General features: G+C 48.8%; 1 protein-coding gene across 5 annotated transcripts in view; it reads right to left on the bottom strand.

Moving 5' to 3' along the window:
- Nucleotides 1-25,318, bottom strand: part of SLC24A4 (solute carrier family 24 member 4) — a 139,711-nt gene that overhangs the window by 21,625 nt on the left and 92,768 nt on the right. For 4 of the 5 annotated variants that reach the window (XM_016145458.2, XM_016145462.2, XM_016145460.2 and 1 more), the window contains 3 exons: nt 24,916-25,058; nt 20,689-20,858; nt 16,400-16,604 (listed from right to left, as the gene is read on the bottom strand). In XM_016145458.2, coding sequence (XP_016000944.2) covers nt 16,400-16,604; nt 20,689-20,858; nt 24,916-25,058 — 518 coding nt within the window. The remainder of the gene's footprint in view (nt 1-16,399; nt 16,605-20,688; nt 20,859-24,915; nt 25,059-25,318) is intronic. The other variant, XM_016145459.2, reaches the window with a different exon arrangement.

Raw genomic sequence — 25,318 nt, 5'->3', positions numbered from 1 at the left:
CAAAAAAGGCATTTGACAAAATCCAATGCCTTCTCATGATAACACACTCAACGATCTAGAAATAGGAGAGAATTTGCTCAACTCGGTAAAGGGCATCTACAAAAATCCCACGGCTAACACGGTTCTTAATGGTGAAAGACTGAAAGCTTTCAAGATGAGGACATCTGCTCTTATCATTTCTATTCAACATGTATGGAAAGTTTAGCCAGGGAAGCTAGACAAGAAAAAGTTGTTAACATCATTCAGATTGGAAGGAAAGATGTAAAAGTATCCCTATTTGTAGATGGCATGATCTTGTAAAAAGAAAATTCCAAGGAATACATAAAAAAATACCCATTTAGAACCAAAAAAAGTTCAGCCAAGTGGCAAGATATGAGATCAATACACAAAATTCAGATGTATTTCTATATAACAACAATTAACAATCCAAAAATGAAATTAAACAATTTCATTTATAATAGCATTAAAAAGAAAAAAAATCTTATAAATAAATGTAACAAAAGAAGTACAAGATTTGTATGCTGAAAACTACTAACCATCATCAACAGAAATTAAAGAAGACCTAAATAAATGGAAAGACATCCCGTACATGGATCGGAAGACTTAATATTGTTAAGATGGAAATACTCCCCAAACTGATCTACAGATTCAATGCAATCCCAATTAAAAGCCCAGCTGACTTTTTTTTGTAGAAACTGACAAGCTGATTCTAATATTCATATGGAAATGCAAGAGATCCAGAACAGCCAAGCAAATCTTAAAAAAAGAACAAAGTTGAAGGACTAACATGCTCTGATTTTAAAACTTACTATGAAGAAATGTGCTATTGGCATAAGGATACCTAGATCAATGGAAAAGAATTTAGAGTCCAGAAATAAATCCATACATTTAAGGTGAATTGATATTTAACAAGGGTTTCAAAACAATTTAACGGGGGTGGGGGGGGGGAGTCTTTTTAACAAATGATGTTGGGACTATACACACATGCAAAAAAATGAAACTGGACTCCACCTCATACCATAAACAAAAATTAACTCAAAATGGATTGAAGATCTAAATCAAAGAGATAAAACTATGAAAACGTTTAGAAGAAAACATGGGTATAATTCTTCATGACCTTGGAGTAGGCAATTGTTTCTTAAATTACACCAAAAACACAACAGAAGAAAAAATTAGATAAATTGGACTCTTAGTCATTAGGAAAATGTACATCAAAAGTATATCACACCTACAAGTATGACTATAATTTTAAAAAATAGATAACAAGATTGGAGAAGATATAAGAAAATGAGAACATTGATGGTGGAAATGAAATATGGGACAACCTCTTAGAAAATAGCTTGGCAGTTCTTCAATATGCCTCCACAAAGACTTTTACTCAAAAATTCATAGCAGATTATTCATAATAACCAAAAAAGTATAAACAACCCAAATATCCTTCAGGTGATGAATGAAATATAGTATATACATCCAATGCTTCTTCATCTAAACAAGGAATGGAGGATTGACACATGCTACGACATGGCTGAACCTAGAAAACGTTAAGCAAAAGGAAAGACGGCAGACACAAACGGCCAGAGATTGTATTATTCCATTTATGTGAAATGTCTAGGATAGGCAAATCCATAGAGACAAAGTAGATTCGTGGTCGCCAGGGATGGGGAGGGGGTGGGGAGTGATTGCTTATGAGAATGGGGTTTCTTTTGGAGGTAATGAAAACTTTCTGGAATTATTTAGGGGTGATGATTGAATGACTCTATGAATACACTAAAAACCACTGAACTATATACTTTATAAGGATGAATTTTATGATATATGAATTATATCTCAGTAAGAAATAACACTGCAAAGTTGGCTGACAATAGCTGTTTTAGCTGTGTACATCTGTGCATGAATCTTCTTAAATTAAAAGCAGGTTTACCAGGAAAACAAAAACCAGCTTGCTCGTAATAATGAACCAATACAGTTAAGTCAAAATTAGCAAATTCCCTCATGTATTCATCCTAGATGCTTCATCAGAAAAACATCTGTCTTCCAGATCTCTCTCCACATATGTACCTTTCTGCACCTTGTAATCCTTGCACAAATGGCACAAAGGTCTCCTGTCTGATTGGCTTGCTCGAAATTCTCGGCTCTTCCCTTGTCAGCCCACATCTTAACTCATCTAGGCTATTAGGGAAGGCCAAGGGCATCTCCAGAATTGACCTAAAACTTCATCTATAGGGCAGGATTACACTTTGGGGAATTATAACCCTGGATATTTAAATGCCCAGGAGCATCTTTGCAGATAAATACCAATGACACTGCAGAAAAATAATTTTCTTATTTTCACAGACACCAAATTGCATTGGGTGTTTGTCTTTAAGTCTGGTATGGGGCTCCTGTCTAGTCTGGACATCTACCCTGACCTGGCCCCATCCAGCCACAAGCATCATAGCCCACCATTGTTTCCTAAGAAACAATGCTCTGTCATGTTCCAGCCCTTAGACGAGACCCATTAACAAACGGATTGTGAAATTAAGTGGATAACAACTAGCATTTTCTTAAAAGAAAAAAACAGTACAGTTATGCTATATAGTAAGAGGTAATTATTCCATGAGACTCCTGTTTCCTTTTTATAGATATCCGTGTGTGTGTGTAACCCATTACTGTGGGCCATGGTCAAAGTGTCACAAACTTCTGCAGTGCTCAGCTCTGTCTTCAGCCTCTCCACTGTTCTGACTCTTCCGGAAAGCCTTTCCTCATTAATCCAGTCTACGGGGATCTCTTTCTTCTGTAATTGCTTTGAATTTTAAGAATATTAATGAATTATTGCAACTCTACCCAAGTTGACCTCTGGTCCCACTGCCTGAATCCACTACCCTGCCTTTCCCAGACGGGGTGTCAACACAGCTCATCACAGCTCCTGGTGCCTTCTGCACCAGTCCGGACTACACGATTAGCATGACTATACATGGACTGTACAAACAGCACTCTGTCCTATTTCCTAACAGACTGTATTGTATAATTCAGCCCTTTATCTACTGTTTTGTTTCCTAATTGCTCTATATGTTGAAGTCAATGATCAAAGGATAAGACAAGCAGTGGGAAAAGCTCTGGCATCTGACTTGGGTTCAAATCCAGCTGGCTAACTCATCGACTATGGGTCACTGGGCAGGCATCCCCACCAGCCTCATTTCCTTACCTTAAAGGGGGGTGGTGGTGGTGAAAATAGTATATTAGGGGCTTGGGAACATGACAATTATCTGTCAATGCACGGCCCAGAGAAGAGTCTCAGTAAACAGCACGTCTCACCATTACTAGTGATGATATGAACGCTGACCCTGTTTCGGATATTCTGTGGAGCTGTCAGACCGTGGCTCCCAGCATCGGCTTGGAAGATAGTCACTTGTATGCATTTTGAAGCCAGAGTGCAAGCCGCTCACCACAAGAACCTGATGGATTCTTCCACGCTGTGCCCTCGGCAAAGCCCCAGCCCAGTCAGCCCCAGCCTAATACATATGAAATGAATGAGAGGCCACAAGGGCCACCCAGAATGGCAGAACGAGATCAGGAAAAGGCCATCTGAAATAAAAACTAATAAAAAAAAAATCAGAGAATGGATGTGAGACTCTTTGTTTGAAATCCTGTTCCCAGGAGAGGATTTCTATGTATTTTACCGATGAAATTAGATACTTCCGGAACTTCTATCAAAAGAACCGAACACGACACTGGGAGATGTTACTGGAATTAGAAAACCTAGTCACATCCAGCTGAGGGAAGGAATGTGGATGGCCTGGAAAGGCCGCCCCCGCCCTTGCTGCCTGCCTGCCTGGGCGCAGGAGTTCTGATTCGGTAGGAATCCTAGGGCGCCTCTGGCAGCTAACCTAGTTGGGAGTTGTTTTCTCCCAGTCACATCTGTGCTCCTGCCTGTGATCGGCCTGGGGGGGAGGTGGTTTCCACTCAGACCGAGTTGGTCACAGTCTGTTCCCCAGATGTTGAAATTGGGGCCCATTTCCACGCATGTGGCTGGAATTGGGAGGTGAGGCCAGGAGAGGCAGAGGAAGCAGGTGTGAGGGAGGGCAGGGGGTCTGTCAGGGATGGAGATGGGGAGAGAGGGGTCTGCCTGATCATCTGTTTGCTGGCTCCCCTTAGCTCTGAGACCCTCCTGTCTGCACCTGCTCCAGGGCGCACCCCTCTACCTTTCTCATAAAATTCCCTTCCTTACTCAATCAAGCTCGGGCTGGTTTTTGTTACTTGTAACCAAAGGGCCCCAAGCAATAGAGTTACAAAGGTAGAAAGAGCCCTCCTGCAGGTAGGGGCTCTTCATCCTGCCCCGCTGGCCAGGAGCATCTCGCTCCTTGTAGTTCTGTGCTCGCCATACAACCTCCTGCCCCAGGATGCGGCCTCCTCAGCAGACGTGCCCACCAAGCTGGGCCTCAGCTTCCTCACCCAGAAAAACGAGAGGGTGAGACAGTTCTTAAATGGAGCTAAATGTCCATCACCTTGTTAACACACCGACCCGAGCCCTTCTAAGGGTCTAGAAATTCTTTCTACTTTAACGCCCTCAAGTTCGAGGGCCATGCTCAAATACACATTATCTCGCCAAACCCACATCTAATGGGTTTTAAAATGTACTCAGCGTTTGTTTGAATCAGGCTTCATAAGACACACAGACACTGAAATGACTGTCATGAGGAAAGACAGGTTTATGCTCACAGATCCCTAGAAACAGAAAGTGTGTCATGCAACGCAGGGCCACACGGGGAAGCACGCGGGTCATCGAAAGGCAGGAGGAGAGAGGAGAAAGCACAGGCAGGCGCCTTTATTGCAGTTTCCATGGGAAAAAGCAAGGCAGGATAAGCAGGTTTAGGGTTGGCTAGTTCGAGTAATTTCACGGGCTCCGGAGCATAGGGGGCTGTCTCTAGTTCTGGAACTTGACCCTGGGGCGATCAGGGCAGAGGAATGGTGCTTCCTGGAGTGTGAGGGGGTGTTCAGCGTACTAGGCTCTGGATCGGTTAGTTTGCACATGAAGGACACACTCCTGAGTGAGTAGTTTGCTCTCTCTACGAACCGGCTGGCTGGAATAATGTGGGGTCGTAGCAGACGTTCATTGTTCCCGTCTGGCCAGCGCCCATTCCCTTTTACTGGCAACGGCTTGCTAAGGTTACTTTAGGGAACCAACCCTCCATTCCTTGTCAGCCCACGCGGTTAGGAGGGCCTGTGGTCCAAGCTTAGGTAATTGTGCAATCCATAAGTACTCAGTGTGTTCATTCTCTGTGTTACGTGCTATGCTAGGTGCTGAGACTCCAACAGTGAACAGGTGACCCTTGCCATCGAGGAGTTTATGTAGGTTGGGGGCAGGGTCCATGACCCAACGAGAGTCAACCCTGAGGTTTTCGCTGGGAATCCTTGCCTCTAACATCCACTGTCTCTTTCTCCTTAGTAAAAGAACCCTATTTTGCATGGGACAATAGGTCTCCAGATAAAAACTTACTTTCCTAGGCTTCCTTGTAGGTAGAAGTGGCCATGGACGACTCTGGACAATGAGAAGTCTACACGGTGGGGCTCCCAGGAAGGTGACTATCTTACTGACAAGAGACAGGCTCAGTGGCGTGTGTCTCCTGCGCTTTGTCCATCTTCCTTGTTCCTGCCTAAAACACAGATGCATTGGAGCTGCAGGAGCCAACTGGCAACCTTTAAGGCAAAAGCCGCCTGCTAAGGATGGAGGAACAGAAATGGAACCCTGAGGATATGGTAGAGCTCTGAGACTCCCTACTATTTGGACTTCTTGTTATACGATAAAAACGTCTTGAAGTGAAGGCTCTGCCACTTAAATTTTCTGTTACATGCTGATGGATGCAATCCTTACCTCAACCGGACACACCACCTGTCCATTGGGTTAACCCAATGCGATGTAAGTCTAGACTGGCTAGTGGCCACCTTTGCAAGCTGCCTGAGGATGAAGCCTCCCCAGGGGGAAAGCACTGCTGAGTGACGAACGGTGTTTTGTGACCTTATGTGAGGCCAACGTCCCGCCCTGCCTGAATCCAACAGATTCTCCCAGCGAACCTGCCATTATAGGAGCTCTTTGGCTTAAACCTGCCTGAACTGGGTTTCTCTAATGTTGAGAGTGTGGACTAACTCATGGTTTAAATGCTAATAGAGTCTGGGGGGCTCCCAGGGTGATGGGACAGTGTCTGTACCAAGGGACATCTCCCGCAACACCACCAGGAGCTACTCCGGGCCTCTCACTGCCATCCCTTCAAGGGCCATCTGAGAAATGCTCACATCACGGACTCTGATTAACGTGCAAACATGAGAGAAAGCGCTGTTGCTGTTTCTTTCACTAAGCTCAGATTTCTCCTTTGAAATAGAAAATGACAGTTATGTGAAAAAATCCTTAAAACGAACTGTAACACAACAGATGGCTAATCATCCTGGAGGAAAAAACTAAGCACAGATGCAGTTGCTGATGAAAAACTTCAAATAAATTAACTTGGACAGTCAACTGACCAGACAGTCCAGTTTAGGGCGTGGTTAACTTGAAGCATATGGGGATGCGTGTGCCATCGGATGACGTAAAGGAGCCACTCACGGACCCTGGAACCAGGAGCGTTTACATGATCTGGAGAATGTCGTGCTAGACCAGTGGTTCTCAACCTTGAATTTAAACCAGGATCCCCTGGAGAGCTTGTTAGAGCCCCCGAGCCAACGACCTGGCAGGTGCAATGGGGGTCCGAGAATCTGCATTTCTAACGAGGCCCCAGGTGCTGCTGATGCTTTTTGTCCTGGGACCCCATTTAGACTGACTGCCACACTAGATTAACTCCATTTAAAAACAACTGAACATATCATTAAATTCACCTATTTCCATGTACAATTAGGTGGGTTTTGGTATATTAGAAAGCTGTGTAATCATTGTCACTGCATAATTTCAGAAGACTTTCACTGCCCCCCCAAAGAAACCACGTACCCATTAACCTATCATTCCCCATTCTCTGTTCTCAAACTCTGGCAACCACTGATCTCCCGGTCTCTACAGACTTGCCTATTTTAGACATTCCACATAAATGGAATTTTAATATGTGGCCTCTTGTGTCTGGCTTCTTTCAGGTGGCCTGTTTTCACAGGTCATCCATGTTGTAGCATATCGTAGTACTTCGTTCTTTTTTCTAGATGAATAATCAGACTCCATTTTGTTTATCCCTTCGTCACTTGATGGGTATTTGGATTATTTCTACTTTTTGGCTGCTAAGGGTTTAGAACGAGGGGTGGAACTGCTGTGTCGTTCAGTGTCTCTGTGCCTAACTGTTGAGGAGCTGCCAGGCCGTGTTCCGAGCCTGTACCGTTTCGCATTCCCACCAGCGGTGTATGAGGGGGTCCGACGTCTCCGCATCCTTGCACATTACTGTCCTTTGATTGCAGCCACTCCAGTGAGTGTGGCGTGGTATCTCATTGTGGTTCTGATGTGCGTCTCTCTGATGACCAATAACGTTGAGCACTTTTTCATGAACGTTTTGGCCAGTTGTGCATGTTCTTTGAAGAACTATTTATCCAAGCCTTTTGCCCATTTTAAAAATTGGACTGTCTTTTTATTGTTGAGTTTTAAGAGTTCCGTATATATTCTGGGTACTAGCTCTTTACCAGAAATATAATTTGCAAATGTTCCCCTCCATCTTATTTATGCCTTTCCACCTTCTTCATAGTGTCATATAAATCACAAAAAAGTTTTAAATTATGATAAAGTGCAATTCATTTTTTCTTTGGATACATATGCTTTTGATTGTTATATTTAAGAAGCCATAGTCTAATCTAAAGTCGTAAATATTTACACCTATGTTTTCTTCTAAGAGAGTTTTATTTTTAGGTTTTGTATTTAGGTCTGTTTCATATTAACTTTGGTATGTGGTGTGAATTAAAAATCCAACTTAATTTTTTAGAAAAATGTGGCTACGTGGCTCTCCTAGGATCACTTTTTGGAAAGACCATGCCCCCATTGAATTGTCTTGGCATCCTTGCCAAAAATTAACTGACCTTAAGTGTATGGGTGTCGTTCAAGATTCTCAGTCTTATTCCATCGATCTATATTTCTATTCTTATGCCAGTCCCACAGGGTCTTGATTACTGTATGTTTGTACTGTTTTGAAACCACGACGTGTGAGTTCAACTTTGTTTTTCCAAGAATGTGTTGGCTATGCTGTGCCCCCTTGCATTTCCATATGAATTTTAGAATCAGCTTATTAATTTCTGTAAAAAAAAAAAAATGAAAACTAGCTGGGATTGTTAGAGACTGCCTGGAATCTGCAGAGCATTTCGGGGACACTGCCATGTAACAAATTTTAAGTCTTGCAACCCATGAACACAGCTATCCCTCCATTTATTTAGATCTTCTTTAGGTTTGTCTTTAACAATATTTTGTAGTTTTCAGTGTATAATTCTTGTACTACTTTCGTTAAATTTATTCCTAAGTATTTTATTTTTGGATACAATTATAAAAGGAATTGTGCATAGAAATATAATTTAATTTTGTATACTGATTTTATATCCTGTGAGTTTGTTAATTCTAACAATTTTTTTGGGATGTGTGTGTGTGTGAATTCCTTAGGATTTTCCATATCCAGGATCACATGATCTATGAATATAGTTTTATTCCTTCCTTTCCAATATGGATGCTTTTTACTTTTTCTTGCCTGTCTGCCCTGACTAGAAGCTCCAGTATGATGTTGAATGAAAGTGATGAGAGTGAAATCTTTGTCTCCTTCCTGATAAGGGGGAAAACTTTCAGTCTTTAAGTATGATGTTACAGCCGTAGGGGTTTTGTAGATGGTCTTTATGAGGTTAAGGAAATTTGCTTCTATTCCTAGTTTGTTGAGTGTTTTTTCATTGACAGAGGGTGTCTAATTTTATCGAATGTTTTTCTGTGTCTACTGAGATGATCATGTAGTTTTTGCCTTTTATTCCAATAATGTGGCATGTTACATCGATTGTTTTTCATAGGTTGAACCAACCTTGCCTTCCTGGGATAAACCTCATTTGGTTAACTCCATTTTACAAAGAGAAAAATGAAGTCCCATGAATGTTAATGAAATATACAAAATATCACAGAAAGTTATTGGCAGAGCCACAGAGAAACTCTGCTTCCCCAGCTTGTGGCCTCTGGGCTGGCCCTTGTGCGGCGGGGCAAAGGGATGCAGGTGAAGCCAGAGATCAAAGCTGATGAAGGACCACCTCGCCATCATCGAACACTTGTGTGGTGCTTCATATCTTGGAGGTGGTTTTCATAAACACTCCTTTTATTCTTCATATCAGTTTTGGGGGGAATAGATATCTCCTTACTTCACAGGTAAGTAAACTGAGGTTTGGTGAAATTCAATTACTTAAACATCTCAGAAAGTGGGAATAGTGCCAGAACTTAAATACAGGCCTTTGAGTCTAAATCCTGGATTCTCTGTGCTATCTTGCTTGCTTGCCTTCTGAGTCCCATGATTTCAAGTCCCATGGAAGTCTTTTTGCTACCCACCAGCTGGCGAGGTGTCAATTGTCCGATTAAAGCCAGATACTTTTTGCTCATGGCTGTGATCTAAACAGAAAAATACTCTTGCGAAGGGGAACCAATCAATATTCTTTGGGGTGAATAAACATTAGAATAATTCTTCATTTTTTAAAATATATTTTTGTTTTGCCCTTAAATGTAGAGTTACCATTAAACTGATTGCCTGCTGAGAGGCACAGAAGCTTCATGGTTAATAGCTAGCTAGACTGCCAGGCTGCAATCTCAGCTCTGGCCTCTGCTACCAGTGTGAATTTGGGAAAGTATCTCTGTGCCTCAGTTTTCTCATCTGTAAAACGGGGATAACAGTTCATACTTCACGGTGCTGTTGTGAGATTGAAAATGGGCCAACACATATGTTTAGAGTAATGCCTGCACAGAGTAAGCACTAAAACTTAGCTATTTTTTTTTTTTTTTGACATTAACAGCCACATTAACTTCCACTTACTGAGTATTGTCAAGCACTGGGTGGAGTGGTTTTATAAAGACCTGAACTGGCTCAGAGAGGTGAGCCAACTTGCCCCAGGACATAGAGCTATGAAGTGGCAGACCCAGAAGCCCAACACTAAGCCTCTTGGTGACAGCATCCTGACACCTGGAGAGCAGGTTTTAATCTTGAGGGCGCTAGAGGGGCTGGGAGGGGCCTCACGGAAAGCAGATGGGGTCGGGGCTACAACCCGACCGAGCTGCCGTGCTGAAGTTTGGGAGAAAAAGAAAGAATGAAAGGGAAGATGTGAGAGAAAACACTAGGCCTCGGCAAGGTCTCAGGCAGGCCCGCTAAGGGCTGACACAGGATGTGGGCAGGCAGGGCTGGGTGCACAGCAACCGAAGGCCCAGAAAGAGAAGCCTGAAAGCCCAGTGCAGAGACCTACAGAGCTCTTGGGGGATGTGGGGGACCTTCCCCGAGGAGGTGACCTTGACGCGGCTCATGCTGGCACAGTCAAGTAATATGGTTCGGCCTCAGGGACCCTGTGCATGCTTTCCCATGGAAGTGGCTGCCTTCCCAGGAAGAGGGGATGGGTTGGAGCTGCAGATCGGGATCTCCCCAGCAACAGAGAAGCCAGGCCCAGAGGTCCTTCGGCTGGTGCCCATCTCAGGGACTCTCGCCCCAGCTCTGCAAATGTGCCTACAGGCCCCACCCGAGGCTCCATGTGCGATTCTGGGACTAGATGTAAACGGGTCCAGCGCTGGAAGGACATCCGGGGTTGGCGCATCGACCCCCTCATTCTAATGGTGACCCTAAGTTATGGCCAGCTTTGCGCCCCACCTCAGGGATCTCGAGGCTTCTGGCAAAGAGTTCCTCTGTCATTCTCGACCGTGTGGCGGCAAGTGGACTTCAGCCTCTCGGGCCTCTGTGTCCCCATCTGTGAGACAGTGATAACTACTCTGCCGCACTCACTCCGAGAAAGCGTGGGGTGACTGAAGAAGAGCAAAAATATGGAGCTTGCTGCCTGTCTCTGAAGGCCTCTCCTTGAATTTGGAGGCCCCTGAAGAGCGTGAAATAGAGGCTGCTGGTCCCAGAAACACCAGCGGAGTCCAGAACACTCGCTAGTCCTCCACCCCACTGGCAGGCCCTTTGCCTTACACATCCAGCAAACTCTCAATGGCAGGCCGGGGCTGTTGGGTTCCTGGCGTTTGCGAACCACACAGACCTAGCGGCTGGCCTCCTCCCGTGCTTCCCTTCCTCCTTACTGCCCCCTGAATCCCAGAGCGGACATTCCAACTCAGCAGAGGGCCCTCCTGCCAAAGTCAACACTGGGACCAGGCAGAGGACAGCACTTTGGAGTCAGGCGGACCTGGGCACAGCCCTGCCCATGGCACCTACTCACCTGTGCGTGGCTTCCTGAGTCCTCGTTTCCTTGTCCAGGAAATGGAGACCACACCAGCCATCCAGCAGAGCTGTGTGTAGACTCTAAGCACTGAACGTAAGGTGCTAAGCGCAGGGTCGGGCAGGTGCCTGAGGAAGCATGTGCTGCCAAGCTCTGGGTCGGGGCCCTGCCCCCTCCTCCGCCTGACTGTGAGACTGAATGCCACATGGGTCTCTTACTAGGTCTGGTCTAAGTCAAGTCATCAGTTGAGACTGGTTTTATTGCTTTTGTCCAAGCCGCATGACAACATGGAAGTGGACGCACGGAGCTGGCCCTCAGCAGCCCCATTCCAACCTCCGCCTGGCGTCTGCGGAGGCGCCTCCCACACTCCCGGCAGCTGAAGTTCAGGAATTCAAATTAGGTTCCCTGATTGGGAAAGCAGAACTGAGGTAGGGCCAGGCCACCTTCCTGCTCCTCCGTATGCATTACCGTCAAGCAGGGGACCACACCCAGGCACTAGCTAGCCGTGGCTGGCTCTTGAACTCGATAGTTCTAGCACATCCCGGCTCCCCGCCTCTCTGATTCTAGTGTGGTGGCAGTGCCAGTTTAGTGGATGGGCTCTGGAGTCACTGCTGGCGCCCAGACTAAAGTGCCCTTCCCAAGACTGCATAAGGCACCTAGGCCTCTGCATTAACTTCCATTACTCCTGTGTCTGAGATGGGTTATATCCATCATTTCCTGATAATGCTAGAGGCACTTGTCATAGACACACACAAGGGGTGCAGGTGTGTGTGTGTGATCAGCCCTCTTCCCTCAGAACCACCCTTCCTAGGGGCCACCGAAGCCATGTTAAGTGACAGCCAGCACAGCTAAGTGACCAGGGGTGGACAACTGACTTCTAGGTCAACGGCATTTGTTCTGCCAGGACTCTGGAATTCAGATGCAACACCAGCGAGCTAGGTCAGGGAAGCTGGAACTCTCACGAGCCAGTCTGGGACCAGTGGAGGCCGCAGCCTGCCTGCCATGTGCACAGACAGTGAATTCGGGGAAGCCAGCCTGCAGCCAAGGAGCAGAACGAGACAGGCACGTATGGAGAAATGAAGAGCCAGGAAGAGTCTTGACACCCACTGGGGCCCTGAGTCCAGCCATTTCCCTGCTCCTGGGATCCACAACACACCCCTACGTCCTTATTTTAAAAAGGTTCCTCTTTTGCTCAAGGGAATTTGTGTGAGCTTCTGTTGTGGGCAAAGAGGCTTCAGAACTGAGCTCACACCCAGTGCATTGTGGGTCCTGGGCCCCCACCACCTCCTACCTCCCAGCTTGCATTGTGCTGGCCTGGCTTGCAGGTGGGCTCCAGGGCAGGTGCCCCAGATGCCTGGCTCTGCCTGGTTGAGAGTGCCCTTTGGGCAAGACCCTGCCCGTCGCTGGGACTTTATTTCCCACTCTGGAATATAAGATCCCTTTTAACCCTAGCTAACCACAGAGAATGTGGAGGAAAATTGCTTTCATTTAGATAATTAAAAAAAAAAATTGAGCCTTTTTCTCCACTATGCCCTATGAGCTGTTTTTAGAAACCACTCATAGCCAGAAAGTGGAAATCATCCAAGTTTCCATCAACCAATGAACGGATAAATGTAGTATATTCACAACGGAATATTACTCAGTGATGCAAAAGAATGAAGCACTGATCCATGCTAAAACGTGGCAAAGCCTCAAAAACATCGCACCAAGTAGAAGTCAGTCACTAAAGGCCACACAATGCATGATTCCATTTCCATGAAATGTCCCAAGTAGCGAAATCCAAAGAGACGGAAAGAGTAGTGGTTGCCAGGAGACGGGGGAGGAGGGATGGAGAACAACTGTTAATGGGTAGGGGGTGTCTTCTTGGGGGGGGTAGGAAAAACGTTCTGAAATTGCTTGTGGTGATGGTTGCGCAACTTTGCGAATATACTAAAAACCACTCCGACGTATACTTCAAAGGTATGGCTATCATGGTAAGTGAATTAAACTTCAATAAAGCTGTTGTATTAAACAGCAAACATGCTCAGCCAGTGTTTTTATCTAATTGAGCTGTGACCTGACACTTCGGTGTGCCAGAAACAGTGACTGACAAGGGCATGTCTTTGAAATCCTGACCTTGACTTATGAGACGATCTGACTTAATGTGCAATTTCTCCGGTGGCTCCTGAGACCGAGGCAAGAACAAGATCACTTCCACCATAAAGTGCCGTGTGTCTCTGGGGGCCTGGAGTGGACGGGAACTGTGTATAGAATGTCACATGTAAATGTGCCCACGGCACCTGCCGCTTCTCCACTGCTTCCATCGCTGTGCTCAGGGGCCGTGGGCGCATGGAGTTTTCTAGAGTCCCGTCGTGCTGCACCCCCTTATTGGCGTTAGAGGGACACAACTGACTTTTCTCCCCTGGCCACGAGAGCTCTCTCAAGTGCTCTGTAGAACTGAGGGAGACAGAGGTGGGGTGGGGAGGGAGAATAAGCCCGAAAAGCTCCTGGAAATCTCCAGCGTGCTCATGCTGAGTTTTGTTATAATTAAGGAACAGAAGGTTTAGCCGTGCCATCCACAGCCTGATGAGAGAATATTAGGGCCCAAGGGCCCATAATTCAAGTAAACGTAACACAGTTTACTCAGCACAGGCACGAGGAACTTGGCACTCTGGGAACAAGCTAGGACAGAGGCAAGCATTTCCTCACGGCTCTGAAAGAGTCAGGAGAATCTATCGGTAGGGTGACAGCGTCGTCCCCTAAGCACGTCTGGGGTCAGTGTGCAAATCCCGGCTCTGCCCCTTCCTTCTGCGTGACCCTGGGCAACTGACCCTCTTCGTGCCTCAGTTTCTCCACCTGGGAAATGGGCACCAACCCATGGGGTTGTCACGAGGACTCGATGAGTTGACACGTGTGGAGCCCCCTGCCTGGTCCATAGTAAGTTCTCAGCAAGTTTCACCTCCGGTTACTGAAGCACCCTCATTACATGGACTTTTGCGAAACACACGTCCGCCCCAGCTTCTCCGCTGAAGTGAGCTGAACTGCACTGTAGGTCCAAGGTACATATACATCTAAGGCCATTTGGCCGCTAAGTGACAGCCCCTGGGGCTCAGGGTCTGGGACTCTGTTCCCCACCGGACTAGCCCGTGATGGCGTTCACAGCTTGGGAGGCACAGGGTGGAAGACTCAGGATGTCCCATAGCCTCTCCGAGCCTCAGTTTCCTTCTCTGTAAAATGGGGATAATGATAATGTCTCCCTCACAAGGCAGCTGCGAGGACTACGTGGAAATGCACCCAAAAGCAGCAGCCACACAACTCCGTTCCCGCCCCCCACCATGCTCCCCTCCCGTTGAGAAGGGGAAGAGGAAGTGACTCGTGGTTTCCAAGGGCAACACCTGAAAACACATCCGCAGGAATACAAAGGGAGCTTTCTGCAGAAACACAGGAAGCCCCAGCCTGTTCCTTTTTCAGGGCAGGGAGAGGCAAACACTGGGTGGAAGCTCACAGCACTTGGCTCCATGGTAAGCCAAGCCCAGGGGAGGGTTCTGGAGCCCCTGGCTTGTGGAGGAAGGTGGACCAAATGCAATAGGAAGTCCTGGCCCACCAGGAAAGGCCGAGCTCCCTGCGGGACTCCTGGGTGCGGAGAACCTGGGAGCTGTCTGGGTCTAGTCCCTGTAAGACAGCAGCATTCCAAGCCTCCCACCTCGGGCAGGGACCTGCCGAGAGTCCCTGCAGGGCACTAGATTCGGTTTCCCACAGCCACTTCTCTGAGGGGCACTGGATCCTGGGGAGAGGGGAGAGGGTGGCTGGCCCTGGGGTCCATCCTACAATCCTGCCAAACTCAAGGTTTAGAGGAAATGGAGACACGTGGCCGCCTCACTTCTGCCGAGAAGGGCACAGCCCTTCGCTGGCTTCCCGCAGAGCCCTGGTCAGTGGGCAGCATCAGGACACGGATTCGGATGAAGTGGCCGGTGGAGGGTGGCGCTGTGGCCCCGTCAGGCTCCACGGCTATAAAGCGGGGATTCCGCCACCCACCTCCTGGGGCTGGAGAGGAGATCCCGCCGGGTGGCAGCTCCTGGCCAGTCCCACCCACTGGCAGGCCCAGCCGATTCCTGGACCGTGGCGGCATCTCCCTCCCTGTGGCCACATCTGTCTCCCGCGCCCCCCCCGCCCCCCGCCATCTGGTCTCCAGGCCCCAAAGAACCAAAACCCTTTCGGTGACCGTAGCCTAGAGTCCCTGTACTCGGCCACATGCACCGAGTCTTGGGAGAGGATCTGGGCCGGCAATGTGACTCGGGGCTGTGTGGGTACCCAGGGCTCCGGACCTCTGATAAACGCAGAAGTGAAATATGCCAAGCAGGGCAGGGCCCTGGCCCAGCTCGTCGGCCGTGGAGCTGGCTCTCCTCCGGGTAGACACACTGTCCCCAGGAACCCCCTCCGCAGAGACCCCCCTCCCTGTGTGCCCACACGGATAATCTGATATGGGTTCCTGGGATCTAGACAAGCCCACCCCTCTTTCTCTCAGAGTCCCGGAGCCAGGGACCAAGCTCCCTCCCAAGTGCAGTGGGACCTTCAGGCCACCAGACAAACCTGGCCAAGGATGGTGTGCCGATGTGCCAGGGATGTGTTAGATGGGGGCCAGGACACGAACCCCCTCAGCCTTCTGGTCAGCAGAGAGAAGTCTCGGGGGGCCCCAACCCTTGTGCTGGGCTCCTCTATAACCTCAATGAGGGGACCAATTTCGTTTTCTGGGCCCGCCCTTCACATGAAAGAAGGCTGGGAGGGGCTGAGCAGGAGCAGCCATGCCTAAGTCGGCCGGCTCCTGGGAACACCCGGAGGAGGTTTGCAGATGCTGATCCTGGGTTTGGAACCGGGCCCTAAATTTCAGGAGGAGCCTCTGGCTAGCTGCGACCGGCATGCCCAGAAAATCCAGGGAAGCCCTGTGATTGCCAAAGCGGACTCTCTTCTCAAGGTGAAGCGCGGTGGCAGTTTGGGGCAGGAGTGTCCCAACGGAGGCCAGGATAGCATGGCCTGAGGGCCCCGCACCCCCGGAACTCACCGGGCACGGAGAAGGGGGAGAGGAATGCGGCCTCGACTGGCTCCGGCTCCGGGGCTGGCGGCGGGGGCGGAGGCGGCTGCTCCTGCGCCCGCTGAGGGTCTTCCGGGTTTTCCGCGGGAACGTTCCCGTTTTCGATGTGTTCGTGTCTCCCGTTTTGAAGCGGCTTGCTGCTCACGCCGTTCGCCGAGTTGATCAGTCTCTGCCGCTGTGCGGACAGGAGGCAAGACAGACAGCACGACGTGTGACGGACTGTTGTACTGTTGCTTTGTCCCTCACATGCACACAGCCCTTTCTGGTTTCTAGAACACACCCCTAGAGATCGGCTTCTCTGTGACCGGCCCCAGGGCCTGGGGACTCATCTACGTCTGCTCATCCCCACTTGGACCAATACGAGCAAGCCTTTGGGGCACGGTCAGAGGACTCTTCTCACGGCCGACCTGACAACCCAGCCCATGACGCCGGATGACAGCGATCACTCCTGCTCCCTCAACAGACAGTCATAAACCACCGGAAGACAGACACGGGAGAGGCCGTGGACAGTTTTTAAACGTTAAAAATAATTTAGGTTTACCATACAAAAAGTACACTTACGTTAAGTGTGCAGCTCAGTGATATTCTACGTCAAGATGTAGAATGTTTCCTGCCCTACGGAAGATTCCCTCTCCAGAGGTAATAAAGGCTATTAATATTCTGACTTTTAGAAATATCGATTAATTTCTCAAACTTGTGCTTCATAGAAATGGATTCACATTGTATGTACTATTTTATGTATGGCTTCTTTCACTCAACCTAAGATCCATAAGACTCATCTGTGTTATTGCAAAACTCAGTAGGTCATTACTTTTCGTGACTGTATAGTATTCCCTTGTATGAGTAACCAGCGATGTATCTGTTACTTGTTGATGTGATTTGGGGTTGTTTCTCCTTTTTTTGTTATTATAAAGAATGCTGCTATGAACGCTTGTGTACGCACTCATCTCTCTTAGGATTGGAATTGTTAGGTCATAAGGTAGGTTCATGTTGAAACATCTTACACTTGCACCAGCAAGAAATCAAAATTTCAGTTACTTCTCATTCTTGCCAACACTTGATATTGCTAGTCCTTTCAGTTTTAGCCATTCTGGTAGGTGTGTGGTGGTATCTGATTGTGGTTTTCATGTGCATTTGCTTGATGATTAACGATGTTGAGCATCTTACAGGGATGGCCTCTGCGATCTAAGACTTTTGCCATGTCCAATGAGTGTGCTCTGAACCACCCCTCCCCCAGCTCATTCTAGCTACTGATGAAGGCTGTTCCTTTCCACCCAAGTGAAAGCTGATCTTCTTCACCAGGTCTGAGTTTCTACGAAACCAGGGAAAGACAAAGGCCACATTTCAAGAAATCAACAGGTTTCCACTTTCCCTAGAATCTGCTTGCCTTTGCACAGCTCACCTTTATATGGTTCTCATAAAAAAAATATGTATAGATCAGCTTTATGCCTTGTGGGTAATAATTATCACACAATGGATACACATATCACTCCAGCAGGAGACCAGGAATCAGAAAACGTTTCCAAGGTAACCCTCTGAATGCCCAACACCTATCCTTGTGCTTGTTGGAAGTAAAACAAAGTCATTTTTACGTAAAGTGGAAGCATGTCATTCCTCTAAAAGAGAGGAATTGATTACTTAACTGCCTTCGTGTTGGTTTTAGGTGGGGATTCCTAAATCATGAAGTCTAGGGTGTGGTGGAAATTAAAATGTTTGTCCTGTAAGTATGTTCCCAACACTTAACACACCAAAAATAACACAGTGATCTATGCCTGAGACTCAGACATGAAGGCATAGTACTTTGCTACCCAAGTAGGGTTGAATAACAGGTCATCTTTGTAACTAAACAAAGAAACCAACAAAACTAGCTGTGCAAAGACAGAATTGCAAGGTGTGTGTGTGTGGAGGGGGGGGGCATGATCTAATAGCAACATGAATGGTACTAATGGGAGGGGGTCACAACTCTAGCTTAATAGGAATAAACAGAAAATTGTACCTGGAAAAACTAAGCCTCTCTGAGGTTGTATTAAGAGAGGCATAGCTTATAACATAAAGGAGGTGATGGATCCACATGCTGAGAGACAAACCCAAAGGAGAGTAACTAGATGGTGAGGACTGGAACCCTGTCACATAAGGAGGGTGGGAAGTTCCAAGGATGTTTAGATTTAAGTAGAAAATTAGGGGTGGCAACTGCTGCCTGATGTTCAGAGTGTTGTCCTGTGGAAGAAGCAATTACAAGCAACTCAAGCAGGGGCTGGATATTACTGAAGGAATCAAGATTCGGAAGGAAGGGTGCAGGGGAGGCGAACTAAATTGACCCCTAAGAATCTATGCAGTTACCTTTTGCTGTCCAGACTCAGATTTGGGTTGGAATTCCTGTTCTGACCTCTTTTTAGTTATGTGGCTTTGGGACAATTACCTCAACTTTCTGATAGATCAATTGGAAATACCATCATCTTCCCTGGAAGGTCATTAAGAGGATTCACACTATCACAAAGGCAAAACATCCAGCATCTTCCTGGCACAGAGCAGGTGCTCAGTAAATTACGGCCAGTTGCACCAGCTCAGAATGACTGGCCTCCAGGTGTGAGGCAAGAAGAGCCATGAGGACAAAAGAGGTGTCTGAGCACGTGGGGTGGGTTCATAAAGAGTGATGGGAAACTGCGTGGGGTGAAATTCTGGGCATCTTGACGATTCATCGCAGTGGCTGCGGGTGAGGACGGTCAAGTCAGGTCAGGTGTAACCATGGAATGAAAGGAAAACAGAGCCCTCCTTCTACGACCCTCACCCCTGTCCCCAAGCACCCACCCCCAGCAAACCCTCTCTGACCATGAACAAACAAGGGCATCCAGCCCAGAGGCACTTCTCCCATGGATTAATTTTAGCTGTGCAAACTTCTCTGTAACATTCGATAATTGAAAGGGGTGGAGAGGAAATGAGACCCAAAGATCTTAAGAAGCGACTGGGTATTATGAGGGTTTTATTCTCCCCATTCCTATTCCATAATGAATGTCTCCGAAGACACTGCATAGCTCCCAGGCACAGCTTTTCAGTTGTCTGTCACCGAAACTGTTAGAGCTGGAAGCACCCTCGGATAGAGAAACTGAGGCCCAGGAGGACTGAATTAATAGCTCATGTGAGATGAAAACTGAGAATTCCCCCTTCAGAGGGCTCTCCTTGCTGCCTTCCCGGGCAGGTGAATCCCAGCAAGTTGGAAAACAAAATTCCCCCAGCCACTTAAAACATTTTGGGGCATGACAACCAGCATTTTATCAGCTCATCAAAACCCGATTATTTCCCTGGCCGTGTGTACCATGAAAAATATACTCTAAACCCAAATCCCCAAATCTTAAAAGTTGTTCAACCCCTGCCCCTCCCACTCCCAGTAGATACAATTCTTACACTCATATAAAATGGTCAGGATTCAATAAAATTTCATTAATCCAAATTTTATCCATTTAGACCAAAATGATTCAGGATGATTCAAAACTTACAGTGTTTCCCTTTCTTAATACACCTTCCACAGAGAGGGCACATTATATATGAAATCAAAGTAGAGCTGTTCAAAATACAGAAAACTTTAAACACTGCACAACCTCATTCTTGCACATAATCAACGTGCTGTCGAGGATGAGCTATTCAAGTTTCAAGGTCTCAGGTAAGTCCCTGGGTCTGAGGATAAGGACTTGAAACTCCAATATGCACATTCGCAGCAAAGACTAGAAAAGCTGGTAAAGCAATAAGCCTGTGAGCTTTGCTATACTGTTTGTACATTAAATAATATTTGAACTTGTTTATTTTGTTTTCAAATGAAGAGGAGATGAGGCACATTGTTAAGCAGAAAATGAGGGTGCAGAGTGAAGAGAGAGTCCCAGAAGCAACTGCCATTCGCCAGGGTCTCAGTTTTATCCACAGAGAACAAGGGTGAGCTCATCTTTTATTTTTTTTTTGTCCTAAATAACACTTTAAAGAAACAATCCTTACTTCAGACTAGGCTTTCTCCAATTAGTTTTAGTCTAGCTCCCAACAAAATACTCAGAACGGTATTTAGTTGCTTGTCTTCCTTAAAATTACTCCAGATCACACCATCTGCTGCCTGTGGTGATGTGCGAGATTCCTTCCTCAACAGAAGCGGTGCTAATGGGCAGCCTGGCAGAGGACACTCTGGTGGCTGAGCATCAGGAAGCGTACTGACAAGCCAGGGCCTTCTGAACCCATCCAAGGCCATCCGCCTCTCATGGTCCTTTAAGAAAACTCACCTCATTAATTATGATCCTGCTGGCCATCCGCAGCCGGGTCCTGGGCCCAAACTTATTGGTGATCATTATGCGTAAGCCTGCCTCCGGGAAGGTGAACTTGGGCGGGCTGGAGCTCATGACTTCGTCCACCATCACCACTGGGGTTTTGCTGTACTGCCGTTCCTCCTTCACTGTATTGAGCACAGTGCCATGATTAGTGCCGAGATCCCCCTAGGGACAGCACCCAAGAACTGGGGTGACTGACTCTGTTGTAGACTTCTTGGGCTGAGGTCTTGGGAGCTGGCAGCCAGCCATCTGGGAGCCTAGCTTCTGCTCCTCCTTTTAGTCAAGCGGCTGCCGGCTCTGAACCACCTGCCGACTTGGGGAACTAGACACAGCCCTATGCTCCTCCCATTCTAGGCCCACTCACAGGCAGCCCCTCCATATCTAAAGCCCCTGACAATCAATGCCCCTCTCCTCTGCAGCCCAGTCTGGCTAACTGCACCGGTCTGCCAGTTTCCCATCAAAGCCTCGGCAGGCAGCCCATGTGCAATCCAGACAGGGTTCCTACTGCCTTTCATCCATGACTAAGAAGAAACCTTTCTTCCCTCGAGTACAGAGGCTCAGATGAAACTTTACAAATTGACAAGGGCCCCTGGAATGGAAAATGCTGGAAAGCACCAGAGAGCACTGGCTCTAAACTCCCTACAAGGCCAGCTGCTCTGTCTTTGAGGGCCTCAGCACGGAAGGTGACTTCTAGCTTCGTTCTCCTCAAAGCAGGCAGTGTGGATAAAGATTCGGCTTGGGAGCTCTGGATGAGGCAGCTGAGACCCAGGAGGGGAGCCCAGTGTCTCCGGTAAAACTGCCACCGTCCAGCAGGGAGGCCACTGTCTCTGACCCTGTGCTTCCCCTCGCGAGGCTAAAAAGCAAGCCTCGCCAGGCCCCAGAACGCGTCCTGGCCACCTTTGTGAACATGCTTCAGGCTGGAGTCCTGGGAGATTTGACATCTAACTCCAGAGCCCCAGAGGGCCTAGTGACAGAAACACTCATGAACACGGCACACAGAAGCAGGTGGTTTCCCCTGCGAGGGGCTGTCGAAGCAGATATGCCTGTCCCTCTGCACTGGTCACCACCTCCCAGCAAGCATCCTCCCCAGGGAAAAGGGTAACCAGGAGCAGTCAGGGCGAATCCGCGTGAGAGTTAATGGCACAAACAGGAACAAACGCACACCAGACACGCACCCTCGCCCAGCAGGCAGCAAGGCTCAGCAGACAGGAGGCGTGTGAGTTAGAAACAGAGCTGAGAGGACCATGCATTTGTCGGACACAGGCACCAACCTCCAACGAGGTAATGTGCTGGGTTTGTGGATTTTTTTTTAATGCACGTGTTATCGCTTGGATTAAAGCGGATTACTTACACTTTAGAAGAGGAGAGTTAAGGAGACAAAGGCCAACAGAGACTGCCAGAGATGATTAGCGTGCGGTGGATGCCCAGAGCCTGGGGCGGCATTCTTGATGGTGGCCAAGATGCCAGGGTGGGGTTATTCAAAGGAGGATGTTAGTCAAGGGCTGTCTGCTACGGGGCCTTCAATGCTTGGGGCCTCTTGCCTTCGGGATGGCCCCTCTCCTGGCTGAATTCCGTGGCTCAGTCCCACTCTGAGGCAGGAGCCCCTGTGCCCGCCGCCCCTCCCTGCTAGGGAAGCGCGAATCCTCTCCACTCTGGACCCTCCGTCTCAGAGGGAACCAGCAGAACGGCTACAGGATCCAGGCTCTGTCCAGACCACAGACCCATTCCTGCCCCCAGGCATCACCTGGGGAGACAGCTGGGCTTGGGTGGGGGTAGCCCAGAGTGTGTCAGCCTTCAAGGCCAAGAGCCATGATACCTGGACCCTTTGGGCACTGTCCTGGTGCTGCCCACCAAGTGGCAGCACAGAGAGATATATCCAAGCCAAAGGTGGCGGCCCAGAAAGTAGCCCGATTACAGCGCAATCTTCCGGCAGTTCTGCGCGAGGCCGAGTATCACGCCCCGCCCTCCCTGCTCCAAGCCAAAGCTATGGCCAGGGCAGGGTCCATCGTGAGCCCAGCCAGTGGTCACGGCGGCCCTGGCTGTCAGGTCGTGTGCAAGGCCACCCAAAACCCAGTAAGAAAGACTGGGGTCCTGGCAGTGGTGGGAAATGGGGTGCCCTCCTGCGGTGGTCCTGGGGACCTGTCCTTGGTGTACTGGGTTCTGCTTTCCTGAGCAGAATTGAAGTGTGATGTGAGAGATTCGTACATGTTCTGTGGGTGCTTCTCACCCCCTCGAAAAGAGGAAACTGGCCCGAGTTGGCCCAGTTCCAGGCCTGTACCATATTTTCCCCTTGGCCTTGACCTAAATGTTTTTGTTTGTTTGTTTTGTTTTTGCCCTGATAAAGTCCCTTCCTTTCCCTGTACTTGGAGGGGCATCCTGTGTCTAATCTTCCAATTTTTAAAAAATTGTCCTAGATTTAGGACATTTTGGGGAAAATAATAAGCTTGCGGGGAAGTCGCAGTGTCATGAGTACAATGGTAATAAAAAACAGTGCCACGGGAGGGCTCCAGGAAAGGCCCCAGCGGGCAGCAGCCTCAGGGCGGCCGGACGCCCCTGGAAAGGGCAGTGGCTGAGGCCCTGCCTCGCTGTGCGTGAGGAATCCTTCACGCAGGGCACTGGGGACAGGCCGCCTCCATCATCCACACGGGTGGCAGGCAGCGCCAGGGGCGGGCACCCGAGAAAGCGGGCATTTTCCACTGGGCTGAATGACTCAGCACTTGGCATCTCTTTTCTTTGCCATGAGGGTCAGAGGGCCCCAGGAGCACCAACCTCTGTGTAGACACGGGAAGGAATCAGCCTGTCCCGGCAGGCTGTGCGGGGACCTGCAGTAGAGACCTCGGAGACAGCGTGTCTATGAGCTGAACTCCAAAACAGCAGCCACCTCGCTCCTGCCACCTCTGAGGAGGTTGTCCTGGAAACGAGCCCTCCCTGGGGTAGCCTATTGGGCACTTAAGAACCAGGACTAAGGCACAGCCCCAGGCTCTGCAGGCGGCCTGTCTGTCTCTCATGGGTGGGTCTCGGGCAGCCAGGCCATGGCCGCACCTGTACCCCAGCCCTACAGGCTTCTTCTCTCTGACTGGAGATTCATCCCTCGCTCCAGTCATCCCTCACTACCTGAGACAGGACAAAACACAGTTGCCTAAAGTGCATGTGGGAAGAAGCCCTACCTTGATCCACCACAGGGGGGAACTGGGGAGGGGACCAAGACATACAGATTTTGGCCTCCACATGTCCCAGACACAGGTAAGCGGGCTCCTCTGAGACCACCTGGCCTCATCACTGACATGACGAAAGGAATCAAAATCACTTGAAAGAGAACTGACTTGCCCAGGGCCACAGGGAACAAGAGAGAAAGACCCTTCAGGTGGCCAGTGCCCAGCTCTCACCTTTACCTGCTCTGCATGTGGAATTCAGGACGTGGCTTAAACCCTGTTTTGAGAGACCCTATTCAGGCCTTCGCACTGGTCTTGCTGGGGAGGAGAGTGAATTTTCTCAGCCTCCTGGCAGCTGCCCCACAGACAGAATCGCCTGGAAACTGGATTAAGACGAAGTTTCCCACACAGTCCGGATGATTCGGTAAACTTGACAGAGATGACAGGGGCTAGCCCCAGAGGCCCAAAGTCCCCACACGAGGCCACAGAGAAGCTGAAGAGACCAGGCTGCAGCCCCGAGGGAACGAGGCTCCCCGGCAGGGTTCTTAGGGGCCGGCCTCAGAATCCCTGCTCAGCTGTGCCCACCTTGCCTGGCCTTGCCATTGCTCTGGGCAACAAGGCAGGGCTCTCTCCAGAACAGAGTCCGCCAAAACTGGACCGGGCATTTGAGAAACCACAAGTAGATTGCGGCCTGCTCTGCCACCCCAAGTCCTTGGCTTCCTGTCACTGGCCTCTTACATGGGGCAGAGATGTAATTCACTGCACCTCAGAAAAGCCAAGCGGGCCTTGAGCCTTCCTCTGGGGGTTAGGGGATATCCCCAGGGACGTGACCATTGAATTTTTCTTCATTCACCTCCCACCTAAGCCAATGCCAACCTGGGCAAGATAACACTGACTCTCCTTTCTCATTTAGGGCCCTGGGGCCAAGGGTAAGAGAGTGACAATCTGAAGGAGTGTTGTGTGTGCAGGAAAGAGAAGGGGAGGTGATTTCGGTAACGTGGTTCGGCCACTCCTGTCTGCTCAGCCTTACCTGGCCCCAGCAATGGCATGGAAGGGTCATCAGAGCTACTATCACAGTAATCATTACCATCCTCCAGCTCACTGTTGACTGTGTTGCCATTTGCAATGGTCTTTTGTTTGATTGTGAAAAAGGCCTGCATCTTCACATTGTACCTGGAAGTTAAGGCAGGAGGTCAGAGCTTCAGGAGAGACCCGCAGGAAAGCACCAGGCCGGGCCTCTGCCTCCCCTCACACCCTGCACGCCCAGTCCTGTGGCCCGGCCCCCGGGAGCATCCCACAGGGAGGGAGCAGGAAAGCCAAGGCGTTTCTCCTGAGCTCACAGAGTTTCCCAGCAGAAATGAACAGTGTGAGGGGCCCTGCTCCGATCGAGCTGTCGGTGGGCTTCCTGGGGACGTAAAAACCCTTCAGCCCGA

The sequence above is a fragment of the Rousettus aegyptiacus genome, unplaced genomic scaffold (assembly GCF_014176215.1).
Source record: "Rousettus aegyptiacus isolate mRouAeg1 unplaced genomic scaffold, mRouAeg1.p scaffold_m13_p_3, whole genome shotgun sequence".
Lineage (NCBI taxonomy): Eukaryota > Metazoa > Chordata > Mammalia > Chiroptera > Pteropodidae > Rousettus > Rousettus aegyptiacus.
The sequence above is the reverse complement of the archived record's forward strand: the minus strand, read 5'-3'. Positions and strand labels throughout refer to the sequence as shown.